The 27,637-nt window shown below is 61.3% G+C and overlaps 2 protein-coding genes and 2 long non-coding RNA genes across 10 annotated transcripts; 3 read left to right on the forward strand and 1 right to left on the reverse strand.

Annotated features, from left to right (window-relative positions):
* On the forward strand, positions 1–9,861 carry LOC101117061 (putative GTP-binding protein 6). Of its 2 annotated transcripts, XM_060407680.1 has the most exons (11): positions 1–368; positions 2,187–2,324; positions 2,728–2,798; positions 2,885–3,015; positions 3,619–3,678; positions 3,874–3,944; positions 4,697–4,855; positions 5,722–5,930; positions 8,005–8,153; positions 8,814–8,966; positions 9,496–9,861. In XM_060407680.1, the coding sequence occupies exons 1-11, from the start codon at positions 14–16 to the stop codon at positions 9,617–9,619; spliced, it is 1,620 nt and encodes a 539-aa protein (XP_060263663.1). In that variant the 5' UTR covers positions 1–13; the 3' UTR covers positions 9,620–9,861. The 2 variants fall into 2 exon arrangements, with proteins under 2 accessions (XP_060263663.1, XP_027818736.2); XM_027962935.2 differs by lacking the exon at positions 3,619–3,678.
* Positions 5,926–26,582, reverse strand: LOC101116550 (PI-PLC X domain-containing protein 1). Of its 6 annotated transcripts, XM_042241574.1 has the most exons (8): positions 26,174–26,582; positions 22,636–22,785; positions 20,146–20,282; positions 18,292–18,350; positions 17,486–17,614; positions 15,920–16,075; positions 15,030–15,213; positions 13,336–13,975 (listed from the first exon to the last, which is right to left on the reverse strand). In XM_042241574.1, exons 1-8 carry the CDS (start codon positions 26,386–26,388, stop codon positions 13,737–13,739), a joined length of 1,269 nt encoding a protein of 422 aa, XP_042097508.1. In that variant the 5' UTR covers positions 26,389–26,582; the 3' UTR covers positions 13,336–13,736. The 6 variants fall into 6 exon arrangements, with proteins under 6 accessions (XP_060263664.1, XP_042097508.1, XP_027818764.1 ...); XM_060407681.1 differs by lacking the exons at positions 13,336–13,975; positions 18,292–18,350 and adding an exon at positions 5,926–7,393 and having other exon boundaries at positions 26,174–26,276; XM_027962963.3 differs by lacking the exon at positions 18,292–18,350 and having other exon boundaries at positions 26,174–26,276.
* On the forward strand, positions 19,072–20,945 carry LOC114111250 (uncharacterized). The gene is made up of 3 exons (XR_009598798.1): positions 19,072–19,181; positions 19,944–20,259; positions 20,546–20,945. It is a non-coding gene; the product is annotated as an uncharacterized LOC114111250 (long non-coding RNA).
* LOC121818143 (uncharacterized) lies at positions 21,109–24,561 on the forward strand. Its single transcript, XR_006058220.2, has 2 exons — positions 21,109–23,312; positions 24,303–24,561. It is a non-coding gene; the product is annotated as an uncharacterized LOC121818143 (long non-coding RNA).
* Positions 26,583–27,637: the final 1,055 nt, after the last annotated feature.

Genomic DNA, 27,637 nt, shown 5'->3' on the forward strand with positions numbered 1-27,637 from the left:
AGACGTGCGCAGGATGTGGGCCTTGCGGGCCGCCGTCCGCGGCGGCGCCTGGCTCTCTCGTGCGGTTCGCGGCTGCCGGCCCCCGAGGGCCGCCCTGCTGCCGCCGCCGCCCCGCCCCGAGCGCGCCCTTGCCGCTGTCCGCGGAGGCCTGGGGTGCTCGGAGGGGCGGGAGGGTGGGAGGGGCGGCCCACGTGCGGGTGGCCGGAGAAGCCGGGCTGACGGGGAGGAGGAGCCCGAAGATGCGGAGGAGGAGGAAGACGAGGAGGAGCTTCTGAGGAGGGACCCGCTGCTGCCCTCGGGGACACAGCGCGTGTGCCTGGTTCACCCTGAGATCAAGTGGGGGCCCGGGAAGCCGCAGGGGACCCGAGGTGACCGAGAGCGCGGGGTCGGGCGGAGCGAGGAGGCGCGAGCTTAAGGGGCGGGGAAGTCGGCGCTTCGGAGGCGGGGCTTCTGGGGCGGGACTCGCGGGCTGAGCTCATAGGTCGGGGACGCCAGAGGCGGGGCTTCTGGGGGCGGACCTCGAAGGCCGGAGCTCATAGGTCGGGGCTTCTGGGGGCGGGGCTCCAGAGGCGTGGTTTCTGGGGCCTGCCTTCGACGCTGCAGCCGGTTAGGTGGGGCTTCTGAGGCGGACTCGGCGGCTGAACCGCCCATTCCCTCGCTGGCTCCGGGAGCCGCACTCCACCCCGCCACCATGGGCCTGGAAACCCTCATTCTGGGCACAGGCTCCCTCCTGCTTTGCACGCAGCGAGCCCCTTTCCCTTTGAGCCACTCCTGGGTGTCGCTCTGCCCTGCTCCTCCGGGGCCTCCCCATCCATAATGCAAACGATCCCAGCAACTCACGCGGGGTGCCGGCGGGGTGCCCCTCGGCTTTAACCCTTTTATGGACCCACTTTCTGCGCCGCTAAATACTAAGCCCGGAGATGGTGCACAAGCTTCTGAAGCAGAAACGGGAACCGGTTGAGCTCTGAGCGGCGGGGAGGGGGCGCTTGTGGTCGCAGAGTGGAGGGGACGGGCTCCGGAGGGAGGGTGACCTCCTGTGAGGCTGGCCACTGAGCTTCGCGTCTCACTGCAGAACAAGCCAGAGCCCCGCACAGTTGTGCTCCGGGCCATCGGCCCCAGCCTCCCAGCCCCTCCAGACCTGCGCCAGCCCTGTCCACCCCATCAGGGCTCAGAGCCACGCGGTGGCACCAATGCCCACGTGTCTGTTGTCCATCAGCTGCCCTGCGAGGGATCCGCCGGAGGAGAGACGAGAACAGGGCAGGTCCTGGTCGCCTTTGATCCACGGCCTGCGTCCCCACTCCTCCGGACTCTTGTCCTGGGTGGGTTCTGCCTCCCACCGGCCCCATTATTCTGACTCCTCAGGGCCACAGACCTTGGGTGGGAGCCTCCTTGCTCATGCTGGGCTCAGCAAGGGCAGCCACTGAGGAAAGCTGGAACTAGGCTCTGGTCACCCAGGACATGACACCCTCCCAGGACGGGACTCAGCCCAACCCCACATACAGGACGGCAGGCTCTGCGGGCCCTGGGAGCTTCACAGGAGATGCTGTCTCAGTTCAGTTCAGTTCAGTCGCTCAGTCGTGTCCGACTCTTTGCGACCCCATGAATCGCAGCACGCCAGGGCTCCCTGTCCATCACCAACTTGGGGAGTTCACTCAGCCTCACCTCTATCGAGTCCATGATGCCATCCAGCCATCTCATCCTGGGTTGGCTCCTTCTCCTCATGCCCCCAATCCCTCCCAGCATCAAGAGTCTTTTCCAATGAGTCAACTCTTCGCATGAGGTGTCCAAAGTACTGGAGCTTCAGCTTTAGCATCATTCCTTCCAAAGACATCCCAGGGTTGATCTATGCTGTCTAGTGGGTCACAAAGGACCCTGAGTCCCCACAGGGCAGACCTGCCCGATGCCAAAATGGCCGGGGGTGGGGGGGCTGTCCCTGCATTCCCTGCTCATCTCTGGCTCCCCTCCCCTCCCCTCCCGTTCCCTCCCTGATCCTCCATCCCCACTCTTGACCATCCACCCAGAACAGATCTCCGCTTCAAGGAAATGCCCATTCGGGTGCTTTCTGGGAACCTTCATGTGGCCAGGAAGCAGGAAGCCATCCCAGCCTGGGGGCATGTGGGCCAGGACCCTGGGCAGGGCTGACCCGCCCGGAAGTGGCCCTCACACCGGCCCGTCTCTCCCCTAAGCCGAGTGGCAGGTGGCGGAGGCGCGAGCGCTGGTGTGCACGCTGGACGGCTGGTCGGTGGTGGCCACGATGGTGGTGCCCACCAAGACGCCAGACAAGAAGCTCATCTTCGGCAGAGGGACCTTGGAGCAGCTGACGGGTGAGTCCATCGCACGTGCCATAGCCCCCTCCTAGAGTGGTGCAGGCTTGACCATCCCTCTGTGCCTCATGGCACGTGGTTGATGCCATCCAACCACCTCATCCTCTGTCGTCCCCTTCTCCCGCCCTCAGTCTTTCTCAGCATCAGGGTCTTTTCCAGTAAGTTGGTTCTTGGTGTCAGGTGGCTAGAGTATGGGAGCTTCAGCTTCAGCAGGTATGAGACCTATTTTCCTGGAAATGGACTGTAGCCTGGGTCCTCCCTGACCCATGCTCCATGCCCCCTCAATACAGTGCTCGGAGACCCAGGGGATGTCCGGGGGACACAGCCGATCAAAGCGCAGGGTCGGTCCTCAGACGCTCGTTGCGGGCACACCAGCCTCTGACCGGGGGTGCTCTTTTCCTAGAGAGGATCAGAGGGTCCCCGGAAATCACCGCCGTCTTCCTGAACGTGGAGAGGCTGGCCACGCCCACCAAGGTACCGCAAAGCAGCGGGTCAGCAGGTCTCCAGGAGCCTGGGCTCACGGCTCATCCCCTCCCTCCCTCGCTCTCTGGTGTTTCTAGAAAGACCTGGAAGCCGCCTGGCGCGTGCCGGTGTTTGACCGGTTCACCTTGGTTCTTCACATATTCCGCTGCAATGCCCGCACCAAGGAGGCGCGACTGCAGGTGGCGCTGGCCGAGCTCCCTGTGCTCAGGTGCGAGCAGGACCCGGGCTAGGGCAGACAGACCCCCCCCCACCACCGAGACCCTCTCTAGCGACCCCCACCCGGGACCTTCTCTAGGGACCCCCCTCCACGGAGACCCTCTAGGGACCCCCCAACCAGGACCTTCTCTAGGGACCAACCCCCTCCACGGAGACCCTCTAGGGACCCCCCTCCACGGAGACCCTCTAGGGACCCCCCTCCACGGAGATCCTCTAGGGACCCCCCCCAACTAGGACCTTCTCTAGGGAACCCCCCCTCCACTGAGACCCTCTAGGGACCCCCCAACCAGGACCTTCTCTAGGGACCCCCTCTCCACCGAGACCCTCTAGGGACCCCCCCCTCCACAGAGATCCTCTAGGGACCCCCCCAACCAGGACCTTCCCTAGGGACGCCCCCCCCCCCACTGAGACCCTCTAGGGACCCACCCTCCACTGAGACCCTCTAGGGACCCCCCTCCACCGAGACCCTCTCTAGGGACCCCCGCAACCAGCACCTTCTCTAGGGACCCTCCCAACCGGGACCTCTCCAGGGAGCCCCTTCTAGGGAGCCCTCCCAGGACTGTCTCTAGTCTCATTTATCTGGCCATGTTTCCAGGTGTGCTGAGGGTGAGATGCGGTGGGTAGGGCTGCAAGCTTGTGGCCGCGGGTCCCATGTGTACGTGAGCAGAGACATGTCACCCAGGGAGGGGCCCTCCGTCCTCGCCCGTGATAGCCCATGTGGGAGGGGGCCCCCAGCGATCCCTCCTCCAGGAACCCCACCCCCACCCTAGCCCCCTGCTCTGTCCTCGCCCCATGTCCTGTGGTGGACACACTTATCTGCCCATGTATTGAGCCAACCGTTTCCAGCTAGGTCCCACGTGAAAAGCAATGCTGCCCACCTGGGCGGACGCGGACGGAGCTCTCGCTACACCATGGGGTCAGGTATGTGTCTGAGGGCTCCTCACAAGATGTGCAGAGAGGGTTATCGTGGCCACCACCCCTACAAAGGGGAAAGTGTCCCCCACAAGTCCTGAGAGGGCCTCTCTGTGGTCACATTCAGAAAGGGTGGGTATCAAGGGGCCCCAGGGATGAGCTCCGTCCAGAGGCTCCAGGGGAGCATCCTCCCTGCCGCTTCGGGCTTCCGGGGGCTCCGGGTGTCCGTCCCTGGGCTGGTGGCCGCCTCCCTTCCGTCCCTGCCTCCATCTCCACGTGGCTTCTCCCCTGCGTCTGTGTCTTATACGGACTCTGTCCTTGGGTTTATGGCGGCCCCTACTTCAGGTCCTTCACTTCATCCCCTCTGCAGAGACCCCGTTTCCAAATGAGGCCCCATGTGTAGGTCCTAGGCATGAGGACGTGGAAGCATCTCTGGGGCACTGCTCAGCCCACTGTGGCCATCATGCGGACTCTCCCCTCGGCCTTTCCCTCTCAGGGATCAGGGGGAGACCAGGTGACCCCAAAGGGCAGTAGGGCTGGGTTAAGGCCGCCTTCCTCCGGACAGAGCCGTCTCCCAGCAGGAGGTGCCAAGGCTGTTTGTGCCGGGGGCGCAGGCTAGGGGTTTTGTCCCCGGGGTCCTGACACCTGTCAGACCCCCACAGGCCGCCCCTCCTCCCCTCCGCCCGCCCCACCCACCACCCCCGGCTCTTGCCCCCCTACCCCGGGCCTGCTCGCCGACTCGCCGTCTCGGGTGTTTTTAGGGGAGTCCTTCCTGCAGGTGCAGCAGCGTCTCCTGAGAGACAGGGAAACCAAGATCCAGAAGGCCCTGGAGAGACTCCGCCGCAAGAGGCGCCTTCTAGGGCAGCAGCGGAGGCGGAGGGAGTTCCCGGTGGTCTCTGTAGTGGGATACACGAACTGTGGTGAGGGGCGAGTCAGGGGTGGCGGCCAGGGCACGGCTGGGGCAGGGGCCTCCCCAGGGAGTAGCTGCTGGGCGGGGCCTCCCTGGGGCGGGGCTTGTGGATGGACGCGCCCTGGGGCCAGGGTTGTGGGTTGGATCTTCCTTAGGCTGCATTGGTGGGCGGGCCCTCCCTGGCACTGGGCAGGGCTGTATGGGGCTGATGGGCGGGGCCTCCCTGGGGCGGGGCTGTGCTGGTGTGGGGCCTCCCTGTGTTGGTTGGGCCTCATTCGGGCGGGGCTGGTGGGTGGACCCGCCCTGGGGCCAGGGTGGTGGGTGGGATCTCCCTCAGGCTGCACTGCTGGGCGGGGCTGCCTGTGTCTACATTCCCACCCCTTGGCAGGCACGTAGCATCCGCCCAGCTGCACCATCATGCCTCTGTATGAGGACACCCCCATCACAACTCATGGTCCAGGACCCCTCCCTCTGTCTCCGGGAATGCGTCCTCATCTCACACCTGTGACCACTGTGTACACCATCACTCTTGTGTATAAGCATACCGCATCACAGCTCACATGGTCCAGGACACCTCCCTCTTTCTCCAGGGACGCCTCCCCATCTCACAGTCACATGTGACCACTGTCTACACCATGCCGCTTGTCTGTCTACACTAACCCTCCCACCCAGGCCCGATTTATCTTACCCGGAATCCTGAACAATAGCAGCTGTGTTCTTCAATGACTGGTGCCTGGCACCAGGGCCCTGCAGAGAACTCCGGGCTCAGACACCCTCCTTGCTCCCATCCCACCGTCCAGCAGCCTGAGGTCAGCAGTGGACGTTAGGGGACCCGAGACGGCCTGAGACGCATGTCCCCTTGACCCCGACTTGCAGGGAAAACCACGCTGATCAAGGCCCTGACCGGGGACACTGCCATACAGCCCCGGGACCAGCTGTTTGCAACGCTCGACGTCACGGCCCACGCAGGGCGGCTGCCCTCTGCACTGACGGTCCTTTACATGGACACCATCGGCTTTCTCTCCCAGCTGCCCCACAGCCTGGTCGAGTCCTTCTCGGCCACCCTGCAGGACGTGGCCCATTCGGTGAGTGGGGAGGGCCAGGCTGGTTCTCCGTCAGATACCAGCACACGGGGAGGGGGGATGGTTCGCTCCTCATGACAGCACAGGGCTGTGTCCCCTTACACCAGACATCACAGGGACCAGATCCTCTCAAGCCCCTGCACTCAGGGACCTAGGCCTGACTGTACAATTTTTAAGTTTTGCTTTTTATTTATTACCATTTATATTTGGCTGTGCTGAGTCTTCATTGCTGTTTGGGCTTTCACTAACTGTGGCGTGGGGGGGGGCCTCTCCTTGGTCGTGGCGGGTGGTGGGCCTCTCTGTGGTTGTGGCCGGCGGGGTGCCTCTCTCTAATTGTGGCGGGCGGGGCCTCACTCTATTGTGGCAGGTGGGGCGCCTCTCTCTAATTGTGGATGGTGGGCGTCTCTCTCTAACTATGGCTGGTGGGGGCCTCTCTCTAACTGTGGCTGGTGGGGGCCTCTCTCTAACTGTGGCAGGCGGGGGCCTCTCTCTAATTGTGGATGGTGCGGGCCTCTCTAACTGTGGCGGGCGGGGTGCCTCTCTCTAATTGTGGATGGTGGGGGCCTCTCTGTAATTGTGGCGGGTGGGGGCCTCTCTCTGGTTGTGGCGGGCAGGGCGCCTCTCTCTCACTGTGGCGGGCGGGGGTCTCTCTCTAATTGTGGCTGGTGGGGGCCTCTCTCACTGTGGCTGGTGGGGGTCTCTCTCTAACTGTAGCGGGCGGGCGCCTCTCCCTGGTTGTGGCGGGCGGGCGGCCTCTCTCTAATTGTGGCTGGTGGGGGCCTCTCTCTAACTGTGGCGGGCGGGGTGCCTCTCTCTAATTGTGGATGGTGGGCGCCTCTCTCTAATTGTGGCCGGCGGGGTGCCTCTCTCTAATTGTGGCGGGCGGGGCACCTCTCTCTAATTGTGGATGGTGGGCGCCTCTCTCTAATTGTGGCTGGCGGGGGGCCTCTCTCTAACTGTGGCCGGCGGGGCGCCTCTCTCTAATTGTTGCGGGCGGGGGCCTCTCTCTAACTGAGGCGCAGCGCCTCTCCCGGGTGGTGGTGCCCCGTTTTCTCGTTGTGACACTGCTCTTGTTGCCCAGCAGGGGCTCTAGCCTGTGGTGGTCAGCAGTTGCAGCGTGCCGGCTCATTAGTTGTGACGCACCGGCTTAGCTGCTCCGCGGTGCGTGGGATCTTCCCGGCCCAGGCATTGAACCCTCATCTCTTGCCTGGCAGGTGGATTTCTTACCAGTTGCCAGGAAGGTGACCAGGGAAGCCCTGCAACGGTAGTTTTCTCAGAAGGAAATGCTGATTAAGAGGGGCTTCCCTTTCTGTGTTGGCGGTATCCGGGGCCCAGAGACAGTGAATCCCAACAGAGCCTGGCGCTCACTCAGCAGGGGGCGGCAGGGCCCAGGCCAGGCAGCTCCCAGGTCCCAGCAGCCGAGGCCGAGGGCGCCATGCAGCTGTCAGCTTCATCCTCCAAGGTTCCTGAAAATGTAACATTTCTGACATGAACCTGAAGTAGAAGGGAACTTATTTCATCAAAAAGAGAACCTAGAAGTGGATCCCTTAAACCAGACAGAGCACCTCCTTTCCGTGACAGAATTACCCTCCGTTGTCACTTCCTCTTATCTCTGTTTTCCCAATGCATGAGGGACCTGCGTGTAAAACATGAAACGGGGAAAGACCTTTAAAATGCGAGCTTGAAGGTTTCACAGAAAGGTGGCCCAGTCCAGAGCTGTGAACAGGGCAGTGTGGCTGGGCTGGCTGGTGGGGGGAGGTCAGTACTGTGGGGCGGGAGACTGGGGGGACAGAGGTTTCGGGGTGCCGAGCAGTCTCTGGGGTCCAGGTGCACAGGGAGTGGCAGCCTCTCCGGAAACCCTAACGAGGGGGCTGGTGGGGGGGGGGGGGCTGCTGCATGCACCACAGAGCCACCCTGTCATCTCAGGTCTCAGCCACCTCTCAAGGTATAGGCCCCCATGGTGGGGAGCTCTGCCCTCACCAGGAGGAGCAGTGTCCTGGGGCTGGCGGGTCCTCCGGGGCTGGGGGTGGGAGCCCCTGACCCCAAGATCTGACCACCTGGCCCGCCTGATCCTCAGGATCTGATCGTCCACGTCAGAGATGTGAGCCACCCCGAGACGGAGCTGCAGAAGGCCAGTGTCCTGTCAGCCCTGGGAGGGCTGGGCCTGCCAGACGCCCTCCTGGAGAGCATGGTGGAAGTCCACAACAAAGTGGACCTGGTGCCCGGGCGAGCCCCCCATCCCTGGAGTCTATGGTATGAGTCCACAACGAGGTGACCTGGTGCCCGGCCGAGCCCCCCATCCCTGGAGTCTATGGTCCGAGTCCACAGCAAAGTGGACCTGGTGCCCGGGCGAGCCCCCCATCCCTGGAGTCTATGGTCCGAGTCCACAGCAAAGTGGACCTGGTGCCCGGGTGAGCCCCCCATCCCTGGAGTCTATGGTCCGAGTCCACAGCAAAGTAGACCTGGTGCCCGGGCGAGCCCCCCATCCCTGGAGTCTATGGTATGAGTCCACAATGAGGTGACCTGGTGCCCGGGCGAGCCCCCCATCCCTGGAGTCTATGGTACGAGTCCGCAACGAGGTGACCTGGTGCCCGGGCGAGCCCCCCATCCCTGGAGTCTATGGTCTGAGTCCACAGCAAAGTGGACCTGGTGCCCGGGCGAGCCCCCCATCCCTGGAGTCTATGGTCTGAGTCCACAGCAAAGTGGACCTGGTGCCCGGGCGAGCCCCCCATCTCTGGAGTCTATGGTCCGAGTCCACAGCAAAGTGGACCTGGTGCCCGGGCGAGCCCCCCATCCCTGGAGTCTATGGTACGAGTCCGCAACGAGGTGACCTGGTGCCCGGCGAGCTCGACATTGCTGAGTGCGCTGTGCCGGCCGCCTGGACAGGTACACACCCGTGGAGCCCGACGTCCTGGCTGTGTCTGCCCTCCTGGGGCTCGGGCTGGATGAGCTGATGGCCAGGGTGGAGGACGCCATCCTGCGAGCCACGGGGAGACGGACCCTCACCCTGCGCGTGCGGCTGGCGGGACCGCAGCTGAGGTGCGTGGGGCGGGCCTGGATGGAGGGGTGGTAGCGCCGATGATCACTGTGCTCCGTGGGGTGTCAGTCAGGTGAGCGGGCAAGGCCACGGTGCTGGGTGGCTTTGTCACCCCCGCGTCCCCACGCTCACCACGTACGAGCAGGGGTCTGGCCCCGTGTCCACGCCTCGAAACGCACCCGCACCCCCAGTTACCTCTCCCTACCCTGGGAAGGCTGGGTGGGGGTTCAGGCTCGGTCAGGGGCTCCATTCCCATCAGTTGCGTCTCCCTCCCGGCACGAGCAGGCGTATGGCCCTGTGTCCACTCGCCAGGACTGTGGGAGACGCTGGCCTCCCAATCCTGGGAAGGCTGGGTAGGGGTTCAGACACTGTTGGGGTCTTGGTTCCCACCAGTCGTGTGTCCCTCCCACTAGTTGTGTCTCCCACCAATCGCATGTCCCTCCCACCAATCACGTCTCCCTCCCACCAATCGCGTGTCCCACCCACCAATCTTGTGACCCCACCCCCCCGCCAATGGTATCTCCCTCGCAGCTGGCTTCACCAGGAGGCCACGGTGCAGGCGGTGGACGTGATCCCCGAGGCCGGGGCTGCCGACGTGAAAGTCATCATCAGTGACTCTGCTTACGGAAGGTTCCAGAAGCTGTTTCCGGGGTGAAAGGATTCCCCCCTCCCCAAGGATGAGGGCGCTGCACGTTTCAGTCCCAGAGACAAGCACGTGTGTTGGGCGTTCGCCCCCAACCCCACCGTCCCCACCCTGCTAGCCTGGTGGGGACGGGACCCCGTGGGACTCTTGAGTGGTTCTGGCCGACCGTCGGGGCGTCTGGGGAGCAGATTTCTGTCCAGGATGGTTGACCACACACCAGACAGTAAAAGCTTTATGCGGTGTGTGTGTGTAAACTAGCCTCTGTGGTTTTTGTGCACCGGCCGCCCAGCAGACAGCTCGTGAATGCTGCCCTCTAGGCAGGCAGGTCCAATTTGTGTGTCTGCTGTGTATCTCACACGGTCCTATCTGACCAGCGTGTCCTTGCACACCTTAGTGTCCAGGGAGTGATTAAAACAGGAACCCAGCAAGCGGGAAGGAGCTGCTCGTTAACAGGGCCCAGCACACAGAGCCCACTGCGCGGGCGTCAGGTGTTTCCACCTAAAGGAAAATACAAGTTCGGGCTTCTTGTTGACAGCCACATCCTGCTGGGGTGGAGAAGCGGGGCTGCGGAAGGGCCGGGAGCAGAGCCCCCTCTCAGAGCGATGAACAGACCGGGGAGCCAGGCAGCCAGGGCCTCAGGGCACCTGTGCCTCCGGCTGCTCCCGTTCATTCAGCTCAGCCCCTGCTGGTCTCCATCCTCCTGGGTCTGCTAGGTGGGGTGGACAGGCGCTAACCCTAACCCCAGTGGGTGGTGAGCATGTGACTTGGGATGAACCCCCCAGGCTCCTGGGGTCCAGCCGCCCTCAGCAGGCCAGGGCTGCCCTGGGGGTGCCCACATGGTCCCAGGGCCCCCACAGTCATGGTGTCTTCCAGGATCCCCAGGGCTTGGCCACCCAGTTCCTCCCAGCTCCATTCCCAACTCCTCCCAGTCTGCAGGACACAGGAAGGACAGTGCAGGTCACTTCTGGCCTCTGGTCCCCTCTCCTCCCAGCATCCCCCCACCTGCTCCCCGGGGTTCCTCCCAGTCCTATAAGCTGTACCCCAAGAACTCAGGGGAGCAGAGCTCACCTCAGAGCTGCCGCAGACACAGGCAGGTGACTGCTGGGCCTGACAGGGCTTAGCAGCTGAGACTCCAGGTTCTACAGGACAGGCTTCAGCAGCTGAAACTCGCAGGTTCTACAGGACAGGGCTCAGCAGCTGAGACTCCAGGTTCTGCAGGACAGGGCTCAGCAGCTGAGACTCCAGGTTCTGCAGGACAGGGCTCAGCAGCTGAGACTCCAGGTTCTGCAGGACAGGGCTCAGCAGCTGAGACTCCAGGTTCTGCAGGACAGGGCTCAGCAGCTGAGACTGCAGGTTCTGCAGGACGGGGCTCAGCAGCTGTGGGGCATAGGGTGGGCTGCTGCACAGCATGTGGGAAACTTCCTGGATCAGGGAGAGACCTCACGTCTCCTGCATTGGCAGATGGATTTGCCGAGCTGTCGGGGAAGCCCTGGTTTCTTTTCCGACCCAGTAGCCGTGCACTGTGCTCCATCAGCCTTGGACTTTCAAGGATACTTCCAGGATTATCATGAAAGTTGCTAGCAACCTCTCAGTTGTCTGGTCACAAAATGGGACTTCCCTGGGGGTCCAGCGGTTCACATTCTGTGCTTCCAATGCACGGGGTGGTGATGCCATCCAACCTTCTCATCCTCAGCTGCCCCCTTCTCCTGCTGCCCTCAGTCTTTCCCAGCACTGGGGTCTTTCCCAAAGAGTTGGCTCTTTCCATCAGGAGGCCAAAATATTGGAGTTTTAGCATCAGTCTTTCCAATGAATAATCAGGGTTGATGTCCTTTGGGATTGACTGCTTTGATCTCCTTGCTGTTCAAGGGATTCTCAAGAGTGTTTTCCAGGCTCACAGTTGGAAACCATCAATTCTTCAGCGCTCAGCCTGCCTTATGGTTCCATTCTCACATCTGTGCGTGACTTCCAGAGAAGCCATCGCTTTGCTTATAGACCGCTGTCGGCAAAGTGATGTCTCTGCTCTTTAGCACTCTATCTAGGTTTGTCACAGCTTTTCTTCCAAGGAGCAAGCATCTTTTAATTTCGTGGCTGCAGTCACCATCCACAGTGATTTTGGAGCCCAGGAAAATAGTCTGTCACTGTTTCCATTGTTTCTTCATCTTTTTGCCTTGAAGTGATGGGACCTGATACATGATCTTAGTTTTTTGAATGCCAGCTTTTTCACTTCTCTCTTTCACCCTCATCAAGAGGCTCTTTAGTTCCTCTTCACTGTCTGCCATTAGGGTGGTGTTATCTGCATGTATTGTTGCCGTTTCTCCCAGCAATCTTGATTCCAGCTTGTGCTTCTTCCAGCCCATCTATGATGTACTCTGCATATAAGTTAAATAAGCAGGGTGGCAGTGTACAGCCTTGACATACTCCTTTCCCAATTTTGAACCAGTCGGTTGTTCCATGTCCAGTTCTAACTTGCTTGACCTGCATACAGCCTTCTCAGGAGCAGGTAAGTTAGTCTGGTATTCCCATCTCTTGAAGAATTCTCCACAGTCTGTTGTGATTCACACAGGCAAAGGCTTTTGTGTAGTCAATGAAGCAGATGTTTTACTGGATCTGTGAGCCAACAGATGTTGGCAGTTTGATCTCTGGTTCCTCTGCCTTTTCTAAACCAGGCTTATACATCTGAAGTTCTCGGTTCACATACCGTTGAAGCCTAGCTTTAAGGATTTAGAGCATTACCTTGCTAGCATGTGAAATGAATGCAGTTGTGTGGTAATTTGAACATTCTTTGGCATTGCCCTTCTTTGGGATTGAAATGAAAACTGACCTTTTCCAGTCCTGTGGTCACTGCCAAGGTTTCCAAAGTTGCTGGCATGTTGAGTGAAGCACTTTCACAGCACCATCTTTTAGGATTTGAAACAGCTCAGCTGGAATTCCATCACCTCCACTGTTTGTACTGTTGCTTCCTAAGGCCCACTTTGCACTCCAGGATGTTTGGCTCTAGGTGAGTGATCACACTCTTGTGGTTATCCAAGTTATTAAGACCTTTTGTTTGTTTTTTTTTTTAACAGTTCTTCTGTGTATCCTTGCTAGCTCTCCTTAGTATCTTCTGCTTTAGTTAGGCCCATACCATTTCTGTCCTTTATTGTGCCCGTCTTTGTATGAAATAGTCCCTTGGTATCTCCAATTTTCTTGAAGAGATCTCCAGTCTTTCCCATTCTATTGTTTTCCTGTTTCTTTGCTTTATTCAAATCCCTTGTGATTATACAGTGGAAGTGACAAATAGATTCAAGGGGTAGATCGTGCACACAGAGTACCAGACCTATGGCCCCAGGTTCCTAACACTGCACAGGAGGTGGTGATCAGAAGCACCCACAAGAAAAATAAATGCAAAAAGGCAAACTGGTTGTCTGAGGAGGCCTTACAAATTGCTGAGAAGAGACAGGCAAAGGAGACATGGAAAGATACAGCCACCTGAATGCAGAGTTCCAAAGAATAGCAGGGAGAGATAGGAAGGCCTTCTTAGGTGAGCCACCAGGGCAGCCCCTCATCTAATAAAAGGGATTTCTCAGTGGGATCGCTATGCGCTCAGTGCCCCCTACGGGCAGTGTGTCATACTGCCCCCCCACCCCCTCGACCCAGCTGGGGGTTGTGTCGGCCGCTCTCAGCGCCCAGGGGGAGGGGGTTCCCCAGCCTCTCCCATGGGGAATCCACAGACAGACCCAGGAGTCTCCTTGGAAGATGCGATTGTACTAATCACGAGTCGCCTTTAATCATCACCTCACACCCTACATCCGCTGAGAGACACGGAGGACCGAGGAGCGCAAGGACCCTGCCACCCGGCCCCACCTCTGCAGCCACCCACATTGCGTGGATGGATGGATGGACTGCCAGCCCCGCAGGACAGGACTGACAACAGCCTCGGCGATGCCCAGCTCCTCAGCGCGCCGTCTGTCAGCCCCAGGCGGCTTCCGGTTCAGCCCTGTGACGTCACAGGACGCGCCCGAGGAGCAGCCCCCGGGATGCCCGGCTCCGCCCACGTGCTGTCCGTCAGCCCCAGGCGGCTTCCGGTTCAGCCCTGTGACGTCACAAGACGCGCCCGAGGAGCAGCCCCCGGGATGCCCGGCTCCGCCCGTCAGCCCCGAAGCAGCTTCCGGTTCAGCCCAATGACGTCGCTGACAAACCCGCTGGCCCCGATGAAGTCGCCCGCGATGATGTTGGTGCAGCCGGCGGCCGACCCCGGGCACTGGGCCCGCACCCACGCGCACAGGTAGGGGAGCCCCGAGAGGGTCAGCTTCTGCAGCGACCAGGCCGGGTGGACGAGGATGAACTCCAGGTTCTCCGTGAGGTTGATGCCGGCCACGAACAGCCCGCCTGGGACGAGAGAGGGGCTGCTGTTCATGGCGCCGGCTCCAGCCGCCCTCGTGTGCGGTCACCAACCCACGGGGTCACGTGGCCAGCCACCCCGTGTGGTCACCGACTCGCACGGTCGCCCGCCCACGGGGTCAGCAACTCACGCAGTCACCCACCCATGTGGTCAGCAACTCAGATCGGCCACCCACCCACACAGTTACCCACCCACTCGGTCACCCGCCCATGGGGTCAGCAGCCCACGGGTCTCTAGGCCACCTGGCCACCAAGCCACGTGTTCACCCACCCATGGAGTCCCTAACCTGCGAGGTCATGCGGTCACCTGTCCACATGATTACCCACTCACACAGTCATCCACCCATGTGGTCAGTAACTCAGACCGGTCACCCCCCACACAGTCACCCACCAACTCGGTCACCCGTCCATGTGGTCACCCGCCCAGGCGACCACTAACCCATGGGGTCACCCGCCCAGGCGACCACTAACCCATGGGGTCACCCGCCCAGGCGACCACTAACCCATGCGGCCACCCGCCCATGCGACCACTAACCCATGCGGTCACCCGCCCATGTGACCACTAACCCATGCGGTCACGTGCCCATGTGACCACTAACCCATGCGGTCACCCGCCCATGTGACCACTAACCCATGCGGTCACCCGCCCAGGCGGTCACATGCCCATGTGACCACTAACCCATGGGGTCACCCGCCCATGCTGTCACCCCATCCAGACTCTGGCCTCCACAGCAGTCAGAGCTTCAGATGTCCGACAGAGACCAAAGTTCAGACAGCAGGGGCTCACAGGGGTGTTGACTCATGAGTTTCTCCTGTTAGAGAGGGCAGGCTGGCTGGACGGCGACCCCAAAGATGTCCACGTCCTGACCCTGTGTCGCGGACACAATAACGTGCGCACGGATGTCCCCATCCTGACCCCCTGTGGTGGACACAGTAACGTCCCCTAACACGTCACGTTCCGTTTCTCCGCTTGAACGCAAAGCCAGCCCGATGCCCTCAGACACGCGTGTGACCAGGTGTCCTGGTGCGAGGCGGCACTCACCTGGGCGGCCGCAGCTCTTCATGCGCTCCAGGTAGTGGACGAGGTCCTGGGGCTTCACCTTGTTCCCCCACCAGTAGGGGATCCCGGGCCACAGCTCCACGTGCCGGCTCACGGCCGCCTCGTCCTCGTACGACAGGATGACCTGCTGGCCCCGTGACCACAGCTGGCGCAGAGTCGGCACCTCCTGGGGGGGGGGGCGGGGATCAGCCAGGTGCCTGTGAGACGTGTGCACAGGGGCTACTGCGGTGCCTTGACACGCTGTGCCAGTTATTGGGGGTGTCCCAGAAGCCACAGTGATGTGTGGGTTACTGGGGTGTCTGTGAGCAGTGACGGGCTGGTTATCGGGTTCTCTGTGAGAAGAGAGTCGTGGGTGGGTTATTGACGTGTCTCAGTAGAGACACTGGTAGGTAGGTCACTGGGGTGTCTGAGTGGAGACGGTGATGGGTGGGTTATTGGGGTGTCTTGAGCAGTGACTTGTAGATTTTGGGGGTGTTTGAGTGGAGACTCTGGTGGGTAGATTACTTGGGTGTCTTGAGCAGTGATGGGCAGATTATGGCGGTTCCTGAGTGGAAACAGAGGTGGGTGGATTAATGGGGTTTCTGATAGGAAATGGCAGGTGGGTGACTGGGGCATCTTGAGGAGTGATTGATGGATTTTGGGGGTGTCTGAGTGGAGACTGGGCAGGGTGGATTACTGGGGGTGCCTGTGACCAGTCATGGGCTGGTTACTGGGGTGTGAGTGGAGACAGTGGTGGGTGGATTACTGCGCTTCCGTGAGCGGCGTCACCTGGCGCCTGAATCAGCCTCATGTGCCGAGTGGATGGTCCGTGATTACAGTGGAGCCTGGCGCTCCCCTCACCCCTGCCGCCGAGAGCGGGCAGCCCCGCTCACCCCGCGGGGACACAGCATGTCCCCAAAGATGTTCTTGATGCAGCCCACCAGGTACTCGTGCAGGCCCTCCGTCATGCCCTCGAAGTTCCTGCACGCCAGGATGACCACCTCCCGGGGGTGGCCCTCCAGCCACTCGGAGATCTCCGTGAGCGTGTCCTGGGCGGGGGTGGCGAGAAGGGCCTTGTGTGAGAGACGAAGGGGCGTGGGTGGGGGCGTCCCCCAGCACGACCACTCCACAGACGGGTCAGGGGGTCCTGACACAGAAAGACACAGAGCAAGGCGCCTGCTCCCAAGGGACCCAGCCTCTCCCGAGTGGCAGCGGGGAGCCGTGGGTGTGTACACGCTCCTGTAGGTACGGTGCACACACGCGTGTGCGTGTGGTCAGGCCTGTGTGTGCACAGATGTGCGTGTGTGTGCACACACAGCAGCAGGGAGCAGTGCTCATAGACTTGTGTGGAGTGTGCACTGCAGGGCGCGTGCGAGGCCAGCAGGGGGCGTGCGAGGCCAGCAGGGGGCGCGCACACCGAGGCCCAGGGACGGCGCCCCCAGACCCCGAGGGTCGCTGGCATCTATGGTGGGGGCACAGGGGCCGCGGCCAGAGGAAGCCGTGCAGTGACTTGGCGGCCGAGAGGATGGACTGGACACAGGAAGACACGCTGAGGACCCGGTTCAGCCAAACTGCGGGAGACGCCCCAGAGGCCAGGGCTGCAGGTGTGAGTTCAGAAACGCATGCTGGTTGGGGATTCTGAGTGACTGATGCCAGAGGTCAGCCCTCTCCTGCCTGGAGTGGATGTGTGTCCATCCCCTTACCTTAGGAGTCAGCATCTTCTAACTGGGGTGGACATGTATCCATCCTGCTAGGGGTCAGCCTCTCTTGATTGGAGGGGACGTGGGTCCATCTGAGTGGACGCGTGTCTGTCCCCTTAGGGGTAAGCGTCTTCTAACTGAGGTGGACGTGTGTCTGTCTGAGTGGCTGTGTGTCTGCCCCCTTAGAGTTTGGCGTCTTCTAACGGGTGGACGTGTGTCTATCCTGTCAGGGGTTCACCTCTATTGACTGGAGGGGACGTGGGTCCATCTAAGTGGATGTGTGTCTGTCCCCTTAGGGGTTAGTGTCTTCTAACCGGGGTGGGTGTGTTTCTGTGTGAGTGGGTGTCTATCCGCCCCCTTAGGGGTCAGCGTCTTCTAACTGGGGTGGACGTGTGTCTGAGTGGACGTGTGTCCATCCCATTAGGGGTCAGTGTCTTCTTGCTGGGGTGGACGTGTGTCTGTCTGAGTGGCCATGTGTCTGCCCCTCTCTTCTAACGGGTGGACCTGTGTGTCCTGTCAGGGGTCTGTCTCTGTTCACTGGCAGGGACGTGGGTCCGTCTGAGTGGACGTGTGCCTGTCCCCCTGAGGGGTCAGCGTCTTCTAACTGGGGTGGACGTGTCTGAGTGGGTGTGCGTCCACCCCCTGAGGGGTCAGCGTCTTCTAACTGGGGTGGGCCTGTGTTGCCCCTTACAGGTCAGCCTGTCCTGCCTGGGCCGCACGTGGCTGTCCCTGGCTGGCGGCCCCCGCCCGCGCGCCCACCTCCACGAGGGCCGTCGTGTACACCATGTGGACGAAGTGCAGGTTCCTCTCGGAGCCCTCCTCCATGTGTGCGATCCGCAGGTCCAGGTACCGCACGCCCGCGTCCAGCTGCTCAGTGACGCTCAGCACCTGCACACAGGGGTCGGTCACCGGTGCTGGGCACAGGGTGGCCCTGCCTCGGCTCGTCGCTGCCCTTGGGGGCTGGGCCTGCGCTGAGGATGCCCAGCTGAGGGCCGTGTCGTCCACCGTGAAGTCGGCAGTGTTGGAACCGCCAGGCTCGGGCCCTGCTTCTGGGAACAGTGTCTGCAGGGTCACTGGTCACGTGCAGCCAGAGCCCAGGCCCAGACTGTGGTCTTGAGGGTCCCTGCAGGGTCCAGCCTCACCCTCCTCCCTGGCAGTCCTTGGGCAGAAGCCCCCAGTGGGTCCACCAGAGCAGGCTCCAGGACACCCCAGCTGGACCCTCGGACGTGAGGACACACGGGACCCACAGAGGTCTGCCGCCACCCCCACAGAGGCGCTAGGGAAGGCAAGGAGGATCCAAGGGGCAGAAGGAAAGGAAGAAAGCTCTGCCTGCCGTGCGAATAAGAGGAAAAAGCAAAAAAATAACAGCAACGGAAATGAAAAGGGAAAGCTGCTCAGTCGTGTCCAACTCTTGGCAGTCCCATGGACTGTGGCCCACAGACCCCTCTGTCCATGGGATTCTCCAGGCAAGATCACTGGAGTGGGGAGCCTTTCCCTTCTCCAGGGGGTTATTCCCAACCCAGGGATCAAACCCAGGTCTCCCGCATTGCAGGCAGGTTCCTTACCAGCTGAGCCACCAGGGAAGCCGTAACATAACTTAGTAGCAGAAAAGGTACTTTGTTCTCTACAAGGAATCATAATGGAAAAAGAAAAGAATAAGGGTAAAAAGTTGGAAAGAAAATAACAGATGTGCTCTATCCAAAATAAAAGAAGCAAAGACTGATGTTAACATAAATTAGTAGCAGAAAATGGCAGTGTTCTCTACACAGCGTCATTATGGGAAAAGAAAAATATCTAAGGATTTATAAAAAGGGAAAGAAAGCGATCGTCTCCCTCTATCCAAAGTAAAAGGAAAAGTAAAAATGAATATTAACATCAGCTAGTAGCAGAAAATGGTACTGTGTTCTCTGCATGGAGTCATAATAGAAAAAGAAAGAAAGAAAAGGATAAAAAAAAGGGAAAGTCACAGACCCCCCCCCCCCATCCAATGCAAAATAAAAGAAAAAGCAAAGACTACTATGAATATTGTCAGCTGACTTGCCATCCACCTCTAAAAGGAGTAAGTCAAGGGCTGCGGCCGCCGCCGACCTTCAACACCCCCCGAAAGACCCCCCCCCCCACCATGCACACCCCAGGCCTCCCAGGACGGAGGGACCCCGGCACCAAGGGACCCTCAGAGCAGAGGGCCCCCAGCCCTACAGGCCTCCCGGGCTCTGGTGGACCCGCCCCTCTGGGTGCGAGCTGCAGGCGCCTGACTGGAGCAGGAATGAGGCTTGCCCACATTCCAGCCCTTGCTCTCCGCCCCTCAGGTCCCCCAGCAGGATTCCAGCAACTGGGGACCTCCCAGGGGGAAGCAATTACACACTGCAGGAGGTAGCAATTACACGAGGCCAGAGGTGCAATTACGCGAGGCCAGAGGTGCGCTGGACAGCCTCGGGAGCCGAAAACCAGGAATGTGAGTGCCCCCCACGCAGGGTACAGGGAGGCGGGGCCGCCTGCCTCCGAGGTGGGCCCTTGTTCCTGAGGCCCCTGGGCCTGGGCGGGTTCTCTACCCGCCACCATCCACCCCCGGCTGCCCTGTGTGCCAGCGACAGGGCTGCTGCCAGTCGGCGCCCCCTCCTCACAGACAGGCCCTGCCATCGACCCTCTCCATCCTGCACAGTGACTGCCGCCCACCCGGCTTCTCCCCACCCCCTAAACCCTGTGCCGCTGGGAGGAGTGCTGCAGGGGGAGGGAGGGAGTGCCTGCGTCTGGTTCTCTGGGACCCCACGGGCTGCAGCCCGCCAGGCTCTCTGTCCATGGGAGTCTCCAGGCCAGCACACTGGAGTGGGCGGCCATTTCCTCCTTCAGGGGATCTTCCCCCACCCAGGGATCAAACCTGAGTTCCCTGCATTGCAGGCGGATTCCTTACTATCTGAGCCACCAAGGAATCCTCCCTGGCGGGGGTGTCGAGCTGCAAACACAAAGCCACCTCAGAGGAAGTGGGAACTCAGCTATTGCTTATCTGGGAGCAGGAAGGAGCTGTCCTCAGCTGCACAATGGGCGGGACCCCCCCAACCCCCCCAACCCCCCCCCCGCCTCTGACTTCAGCCTGTGATGCTCTTAGATGCTGGTCCACAGTAAAGCTCTGTCCTTTGCTACCTTTCTGGGAGGCTCGCTGGGTCGGGAAGATCCCCTGCAGGAGGGCATGGCAACCCACTCGTGTTCTTGCCTGCAGAATCCCACTGGTGGAGGAGCCTGGTAGACTTCAGTCCATGGGGTTGCAAAGAGGCAGACACGACTGAGCGACTCAAGAACAATTGAGCTGTACAGCGGGTTTGTTCTCATTCCTGTTTCCCCAACAGGGATGAGGACGCCGCCCTGGGGTCACACCAGCAGCTGGAGCTGGGCCAGGGCTGGGCGTGCCTGCAGACCCTCACCTGTGTGGTGGACCACTTGAGCACCACGGGCAGGGTGACGCACGGCAGCACTTTGCGCAGAAGCTGCAGCAGCCTCGGCTCCTGGCTGGAGATGGGCGACTTCTTGTTCAGGCAGTAGGTCATCGTGTCGTGACTCCCTGCAGGCACACCAGGCAGGGAACACGTCAGCCCCGAGCCTGCCCCCTGAGCCCCCGGGCCGCCCTCGGGATGCACGGCTGTAGCGCCGCAGGGCACAGGGAATCCTGAAAGTCACGTCCACCGAGACCGCGGAACTGAATCCTGCTTCGCAATGGGGTCTCTGCAGATGGGAGCAAGTGGAGGGCAGTTTCTTTAAGGAGTGCCGCTTTTGGACAGGAAAGGCTTCAGATGGCTTCTGATTTCATGGTTTGTGGTTTCCCAGGTGGTGCTCCTGGCAAAGAACCTGCCCGCCAATGCAGGAGACATAAAAGACGCAGGTTTGATCCCTGGGTCAGGAAGGTCCCCTGGAGGAGGGCCCGGCAGCCCACTCCAGGATTCCTGCTTGGAGAATCGCGCGGAAAGAGGATCCTGGCGGGTGCAGTCCGTGGGGTCACAGAGAGTGTGACATGAGTGAGCACAGACAGACCCTCTAGTTACAAGTACTTTGAAGTTACTCATGGTATTTTCAGGCTCTCTATGACACCGGTTTCATCTGTTCTTTTTCCTTTTAAATCTGTGTGGTCTGTTTCAGAGACTGTGCTCAGATTCACACCTTAGCAGTCACCAGGGGACATCCAGAAATCGTTCCCTCTGTCTCTGAACATAGGTCTGGACGAGCTTTATTTCTTTCTCCCATCTTTTTTTTTTTTTTTAATTTATTCTCAGGGTCAAGGGATGGGAAGGAGGATTTACAAGTTCACAGTATAATTTGATTTGATGCTGTATGGAAGAGTGGATGGATGGATGGATGGATGGTGGGTGGGTGGGTGGAGGGATGGAGGGAGGGACGGATGGGGGGTGGTTGGATGCATGGGTGGATGGATGGTGAGTTGGTGGTTAGAGGGATGGATGAGTGGGTGGATGGACAATGAGTGGGTGGATGAGTGGATGGACGGATGGGTGGGTTCTCAGCATGTGGCCCATGCACGCGGTGGTGTGTGACTCACCATGAAAAGGAGTGAAGCTCTGACATAGGCTACATAGTGGACGGACCGTGAACACATGATGGTCAGTGAGAGGAGCAGAGGAGGACACGTTTTCCATGTGCATTTATAAGAAATGTCCAGAGCAGGCACATTTGCAAAGACGGAAGCAGGTGAGAGGTGCCCAGGCCTGGGGGAGGGCCTCAGGAGTTCTGTGTAAGGAGAGCGGGCCCCTCGTGGGTGGAGGCGGCCTGAAGACCCGGACGCCCCCTCCTTGCGGAGCCCCCACGCCTTGCTCGCCGGGAAGCAGCGGAAAGGCGGAGACGGGGTCCGCGGTTCCCTGGCTGCTCCACATCCGCGGGGAAGGGCCGTGTGGGCCCCTCCGAGGGATGGTGGGGTGGCGGGCATCAAACCCCAGAGCCGTCGAGAGGGCGAGGAGGAGTCTGAGGCTGCCTTCCCTAGGAAACGGCACTTCCTGTTTGTCCCGCTGCTCTCTGCGCGCCCAGCGGGCAGTGCCTAGGGTCGCTGCCGGAGGAGTGTGCGTGGAGAACGGCGCGTTTGCACCTTGGGAGGTAAGCAGGCTGGTGCTGACCGGCGGGGACCCTCCCCGCCCAGGCCCCGGTGGCTGCCCCTCCGATGGCTTGAGCACAGCAGTGTCGCCCTGGAAGTGCCCGCCTACCTGGGTACCTCCGGGCATTCCCAAGTCGAGATGCCCGCCCACGGCTGAGCTTTGCAGCACTTTGCGACCAAACTGGCTGGAGTCAAGAGGTTCCTCATTTTAATGAAATAGTCCCGGCACCACTTACCGAGCCGTCTGGGGCCGGGCGGACACCCTAAACCTTGGGCGCTCCGGGTCAAGTGCAGAAGGCGCTGCCCGAGCTCTGGTGGAGAGCGCGGGTGCGAAGGTGAGGGAGCTCAACTTCCCGGGGGTCCCCGCGAGTAGGACAGTGGCCGAGAAAGCACGCCCCCCTCTCCCCAGGGCTCGCACGTGTCCTGAAGGCAGGCTCTCGGGGGTTCATGTGCCTTCCGGGTTGAATGGGGATAAAGTGGACCCAGAGGGAAGGTGCTGGGGTGTGTATGTGTGTGTGCACCACGCGTGCACGCATATGTGTGTGTTCCTTGTGTGTGTGCATGCGTGTGTGGTATGCGTGTGTGCGCATGAGTGTTCTGTGTGTGTGCAGTGTGCGTGTGTGTGCAGTGTGCGTGTGTGCGCAGTGTGCATGTGTGTGCATGCGTGTGTGGTATGCGTGTGTGCGCATGAGTGTTCTGTGTGCGTGCAGTGTGCATGTGCCTGCACATGTGTGTGCCTCCGTGTTTGGCACTGAGGCTTCGCACACCTGGGGCCGTCTGGAGGCCGCCTTCCCGCCGAGCCGAGCCTGCGGGGCCTCACCTGGGATGGAGAGCTGGTGCAGTGGCACGTCCCAGAGTCGAGAGCTCAGCGCCGACATCCAGTCCGCGTTCGCCTTGGAGGCGCAGGGCAGGCCGCGGAAGGAGCCGGCCGAGCTCACTTGCCCGCCCATCGGAGGCCGAGCCGGGAGATCTGCGGGAGGAAACGGGGCTCTGCAGGAGTTGAAAGAGGACGTGCGCGGAGGCGTGGCTCAGAAACGGGAACCTGAGGGCTCCTCTCCAAGTGAAAGGATGGGGTGCTGGCGAGGGGAGACAGCTCTAGAGACAGACAGAAATGGACAGAGACATGAAGAGACACGGGAGGTGAAGGGAGGGTTTGAGGGGGAGCAAGGGAGGGGGGACAGGGACCAACAGACAGACCCCAGCACCTCAAGTGTGTTCTCCCTGCGGCTGGAGCTGGCGACCCCCTCCAGAGGGCCCCCCACCCTCGCGCTCTGCACCAGCCCCTCCTCTAAGGGGCCCCTGTTGAGCCTGCGGGGTCTGCAGGAATCCGGGCTTCCATCCTAGGGGGCTGGAGCGCAGGCACTAGGCCGCACCTCCTTCACGCCCTGAGGCGCTCTGTCCTCTGGTGGGTGTTGCTGCAGGAAACGAGACAGTATAGGCTCCCAGGATGAAGCGCCCGGCTGAGCAGCTACGAAGCTGGGAGCGCCTCCGGCCAGGGTCTGAGTGTCCCCTCTCTCCTGTTACGGGTGGGGGTCCTGACAGGGCGGGGACAGGGAAGTGAAAACGCTAGCGTCTTTACTACCGTGGGCCAAGCGCGGCCATCCCATGATGCAAGGAGACGATTTAAAACAGAATCACCTGGACACAGGACTTGGGTGGCGGCCCCTGACATCACTCCCGAGCCTCTGTGCCTCGTCTTCCCACCAGGGAGAGGGGACAGAGCCCTCTGCGTGGTGTTGAAGGTGACCCGGGGGTCCAAGAAGCCCCCCCCCCCCCCCCCCCCCCCCGCCCCGCCGCCTGTGTCCTGGAAACAGTTTCTGCAACAGCTTTCCTCCCTGTAGAGACTCAGACCCTCACTTCCCTGACCCGGCCACACAGACCAGTTCCTACCCGGGATCGTCCATCGGGGCTGACCCAGTCACAACATGGGCCTGCAACCCGCTGGTTCCGCCTGCCCAGCCCCAACTGCAGCCCCTGTCCCTGCTTGGGCAGAAGCCCCCCCTCACGGCTCCTCCCGTCAGGGCCTGTGGTCCACGTGCCACCAGGAGTTGCTTTCATGGCAAACATGCCTGGGCCTCCGTTCTTGTGTTTACTGCTCTCCATGGACAGGGGTGGTTCCTATTCTTAAGGTCCTCCCTCTACAGTAATAGTTCCCTTCTGTTGTCATAGTCCCCCCTCTACAGTAAGAGTCCCCTTCTGTTGTCATAGTCTCCCTATAGAGTAATAGTTCCCCTTCTATAGTAATGAAAGTGAAAGTGCAGTCACTCAGTTGTGTCTGACTCTTTGCGACCCCGTGGACTGTAGCCCACCAGGCTCCTCCGTCCATGGGATTCTCCAGGCAAGAATAGTGGAGTGGGTTGCCATGTCCTCCATGGGATCTTCCCGACCCAGGGGTTGAACCCAGGTCACCCGCATTGCAGGCAGAGGCTTTAACCTCTGAGCCACCAGGGAAGCTCTCTATAGTAATAGTTCCCTCTCATTTCATAGCTGGAGGAGAGCATGGCTTCAGCATCAGTCCTTCCAAAGACCACCCAGGACTGATCTCCTTCAGAATGGACTGGTTGGATCTCCTTGCAGTCCAAGGCACTCTCAAGAGTCTTCTCCAACACCACAGTTCAAAGCCCTACCTCTGTGTAATCATGCCCTCTCTAGGGTAATGCTCCTGCCTGAAGGACTCTTATCCTGTAATAGTCCCCTTTCCTCTTCACAATAACCCTTCAGAATAAAAGTCTCTTTCTCATCTGAACATGATTTTCATCCGCTTCAAGAAGATGCGAGTAGAACACACAGCTAAACAGTGTGTCAGAAGCCCGAGCCCAGCGCCGTGGGGAGCACGGCGGGTGTGTGCGCCCCGGCTCCTAGCGCTCCTCTGGTGCGTCTGTGTCAGCACCCTGGGGACACCTGTGGGTGTGTGTCTGTCTCTTCCCCTCGCAGAGGAGACCTCCCCATAACACAGGGCTCCTGCCTGCTGGGTGTCCTGCCCACGTCTCCCCGTAACACAGGGCTCCTGCCCAGTCCTGAGCTCTCCTGTCTCCACATCCCCGGACGTCTGTTCCATCAGAATCCGGGTCACTGAGTCACAAGCCCTTCACCCTCCTGTGTGCGCTGGCCTGAGAACCTGGTGGCTTCATTGTGAAGGGAGGGAAAATGCCATCCCCCGGGGACACCAGTCCTGTCCTCGCAGGACACTCCTGTCTCCCCGGTACACACGTGTGGGTCACCTACCCTCTCTCCCTTGGTTGTGAGCCCCAGCTGTCTGGTTTCCAAGTGCAGATTCAGGAATGCTCGGGGCCACGAAGGCAGCCTTGAGGCCTCGGACAGCACCCCAGGGAGCACACCCCCATGGCTTCCGCGGGCTCGGCGGGGCACTTCCTCAGGTGCCTGCCATGCCCTCTGTGTCCTCGGGCCACTCAGGTGAGCAGTGCCGGGCGCCTGCCGGTGAGGGCAGGTTCCGCCCCCGCGGGCCCCGGGGAGACACAGGGGAGGCCCCGTGTGACCGCACGCACGTCTGCGGGTGGGACGGGCACACAGGCGCCCAGGGCATAGTTCTCAGGTGAATGAATGGATGGAGCAACGCAGGGCCGGCGAACCCAGCACATGGCCGTTCCTGTCCTGCTCACCCGGCCCCGAGTGGTGGGCAGGCTTCACAAGCGATAGGCTCCTAAACCTTTGCTCAGGTCCCCAAACTCACCAGCCCCCTGAAAGGCTCACTGGGTCCCCAAGATACTCGCCAGCCCCGTGAAACACTCTCTGGATCCCCAAACTCACCAGCCCCCTGAAAGGCTCACTGGGTCCCCAAGATATTAAACGCTCACTGGGTCCCCTAAAGTCACCAGCCCCCTGAGTGGCTCACTGGGTCCCCAAGATATGAAACGTTCACTGGGTCCCCAAAAGTCACCAGCCCCCTGAAAGGCTCACTGGGTCCTCAAGATATGAAAGGCTCCCTGGGTCCCCTAAACTCACCAGCCCCCTGAAAGGCTCACTGGGTCCCCAAGCACTTCCTGGGCTCCCAAAGTGCCCACCCACCCCTACCAGCCTGTGGCCCTACCCCCTCAGCGTCAGGACAGGATGGAGACCTAGGTCATCAGCTGTCCTCCCCGAGTGGCACCAGCCAGCACAGGTCAGCACCGGCTCGGGACTCGTGATGGGCTTGAAACTGCGCCCCGCGAGCCGCAGTCCAGGACCTCTGTCGGGCTCCGCGCTCGCGCCCAGAGGGACTCTCCTTCCACCTGCAGACGCCAGGTGGACGCCTCCCTTCCCCCGGGAGGTCTCAGCCCTCCAGCCCCTCCCGCTGCCCAGTTCAGCCGCCCAGGGCCCGGGGGCCCGAGCGCGCAGACCTCCCGGGACCCCCGCCTCACCGAGGGAGTCTGTCCGCGCGTCTCCCCGGGGGACGCCGCGTGCGCACCGCACTCTCTGACCGCGGAGTCCAGCGGGAACTCCCGGCTGCTCGCTGAGCCCTTTGGCCCGCGGGAGCCTCAGGCGTTTCCTCAAAGGCCTGACTGGATGCCGGAAACACCCACTCCCAGAGGTGGGGGGACCGCCTCCTAGACATGCCCCGCCCCGCCCCCTGCATCGCCCGGCTCTAGGCGGGGGACTCGTGCGGACAGCGCTGCCTGGCCGCGATGGGGGGCCCGGGTGCCCCCGACGGACAGTCTGCAGGGCCCAGCCCTGCCCAGGGGCCGTCGTGGGCCCAGCGCCCAGACGGTGGGATGCCAGCGCGTGAGCTGGGCTAGGGCGACCTGACCACCTGGCCGCGCGCTGGCCGCTGTCCAGCATGTGGTCGCTGCCGCCCAGGACCGGAGCAAACAGGGCTGTCAGCCCAGGGCTCCGTTGCATCATCCATGCCTCCAAGCCTTTGATCCCGCCGGGTCACGCTGGGTGGCAGGTGGCCAAGTCCTCCACCGAAGTGTCCGGCCCCGAGCGGCCCTTGTCCCAGCCCTGACTGCGGTGTGTGGTCTCCGCGGGTGAAGGTGGACCCCCAGGGCGAGTCCTCGCCTGCAGCCCCGCTGGCCCCAGGTGACAGAGCCTAGGAGGGTCAGTCCCTCGCCCTCCGCGAGCCCCGTCTGCTCCTCGCAAGTTAGCGCCTTGGGCCCCCGTCTCCCTTCCCCCACTGTGGCTGGAGGTCAAGGGATCAGAGGCGGACCGTGAATTCCAGCTCACTGCCGGGAACCCTCCTGGTGGCCAGGCTTCACAGGTAAAGAATCTGCCTGCCACACCAGAAAGCGGGTTCAAGCCCTGGGTGGGGAAGGTACCCCGGAGGAGGAAGCGTCAACCCAGTCCAGTGTTCGTGCCTGGAGAGCCCCATGGCAGAGGAGCCTGGGGGCCATAGTCCCTGGGGGCGGGAAGAGACATCACAGGGTGGCCAAGAGAAGCAGCTGCAGGCGGCCCTTCTCCCCTCGCCCCTGAGTCCCTGTTGCAGGAGCTGCTAGTTCCCTCTGGGGGCTCGCCTCCCGCATTCATCTGAGCTCGGGCCCCACCGGCTCCCTCCTGCCCCTGTTCCTCCCTCCGGGCAGGGCTTCCTGCCGCCCCGACTCCTCTCCCTCCAAGCCAGGTCCCCTCCCCGCCGCGCTGTCACCCTCCTCAGTCACAGCACCCGGAAATCTCCAGGTCTCCAGAAGCCCTGCTTTCTGCTGGAAAAGAATTTCCAGACACAGAGCATTTCAGAAGGGAGTGAGCTGATTAAGAACCAAGAGCAGAGGTCCTGGCGCAGCAGGGGAGCCGACAGTTCGCAGGGTCAGGAGCTAGTGTTTACACCCTCTGCGTGCTCAGCCGCTCAGGCGTGTCCAACTGTTTGCCATGCCCTCCTCCAGCGGATCTTCCTG

Source organism: Ovis aries, chromosome X (assembly GCF_016772045.2).
Source record: "Ovis aries strain OAR_USU_Benz2616 breed Rambouillet chromosome X, ARS-UI_Ramb_v3.0, whole genome shotgun sequence".
NCBI classification, from domain to species: Eukaryota; Metazoa; Chordata; class Mammalia; order Artiodactyla; family Bovidae; genus Ovis; species Ovis aries.

Coding starts and splice junctions, on each gene's coding strand:
- LOC101117061 (XM_060407680.1), top strand. CDS start 14: ATGTGGGCCTTGCGGGCCGCCGTCCGCGGCGGCGCCTGGCTCTCTCGT. Junction 2,799..2,884: donor GGCTGGCCACGCCCACCAAG/GTACCGCAAAGC, acceptor TGGTGTTTCTAG/AAAGACCTGGAAGCCGCCTG. Junction 3,016..3,618: donor GCCGAGCTCCCTGTGCTCAG/GTGCGAGCAGGA, acceptor CCATGTTTCCAG/GTGTGCTGAGGGTGAGATGC.
- LOC101116550 (XM_042241574.1), bottom strand. CDS start 26,388: ATGCAGGGGGCGGGGCGGGGCATGTCTAGGAGGCGGTCCCCCCACCTC. Junction 22,786..26,173: donor CGCGCGGACAGACTCCCTCG/GTGAGGCGGGGG, acceptor TTCCTCCCGCAG/ATCTCCCGGCTCGGCCTCCG. Junction 13,976..15,029: donor GAAGAGCTGCGGCCGCCCAG/GTGAGTGCCGCC, acceptor CTCTCGTCCCAG/GCGGGCTGTTCGTGGCCGGC.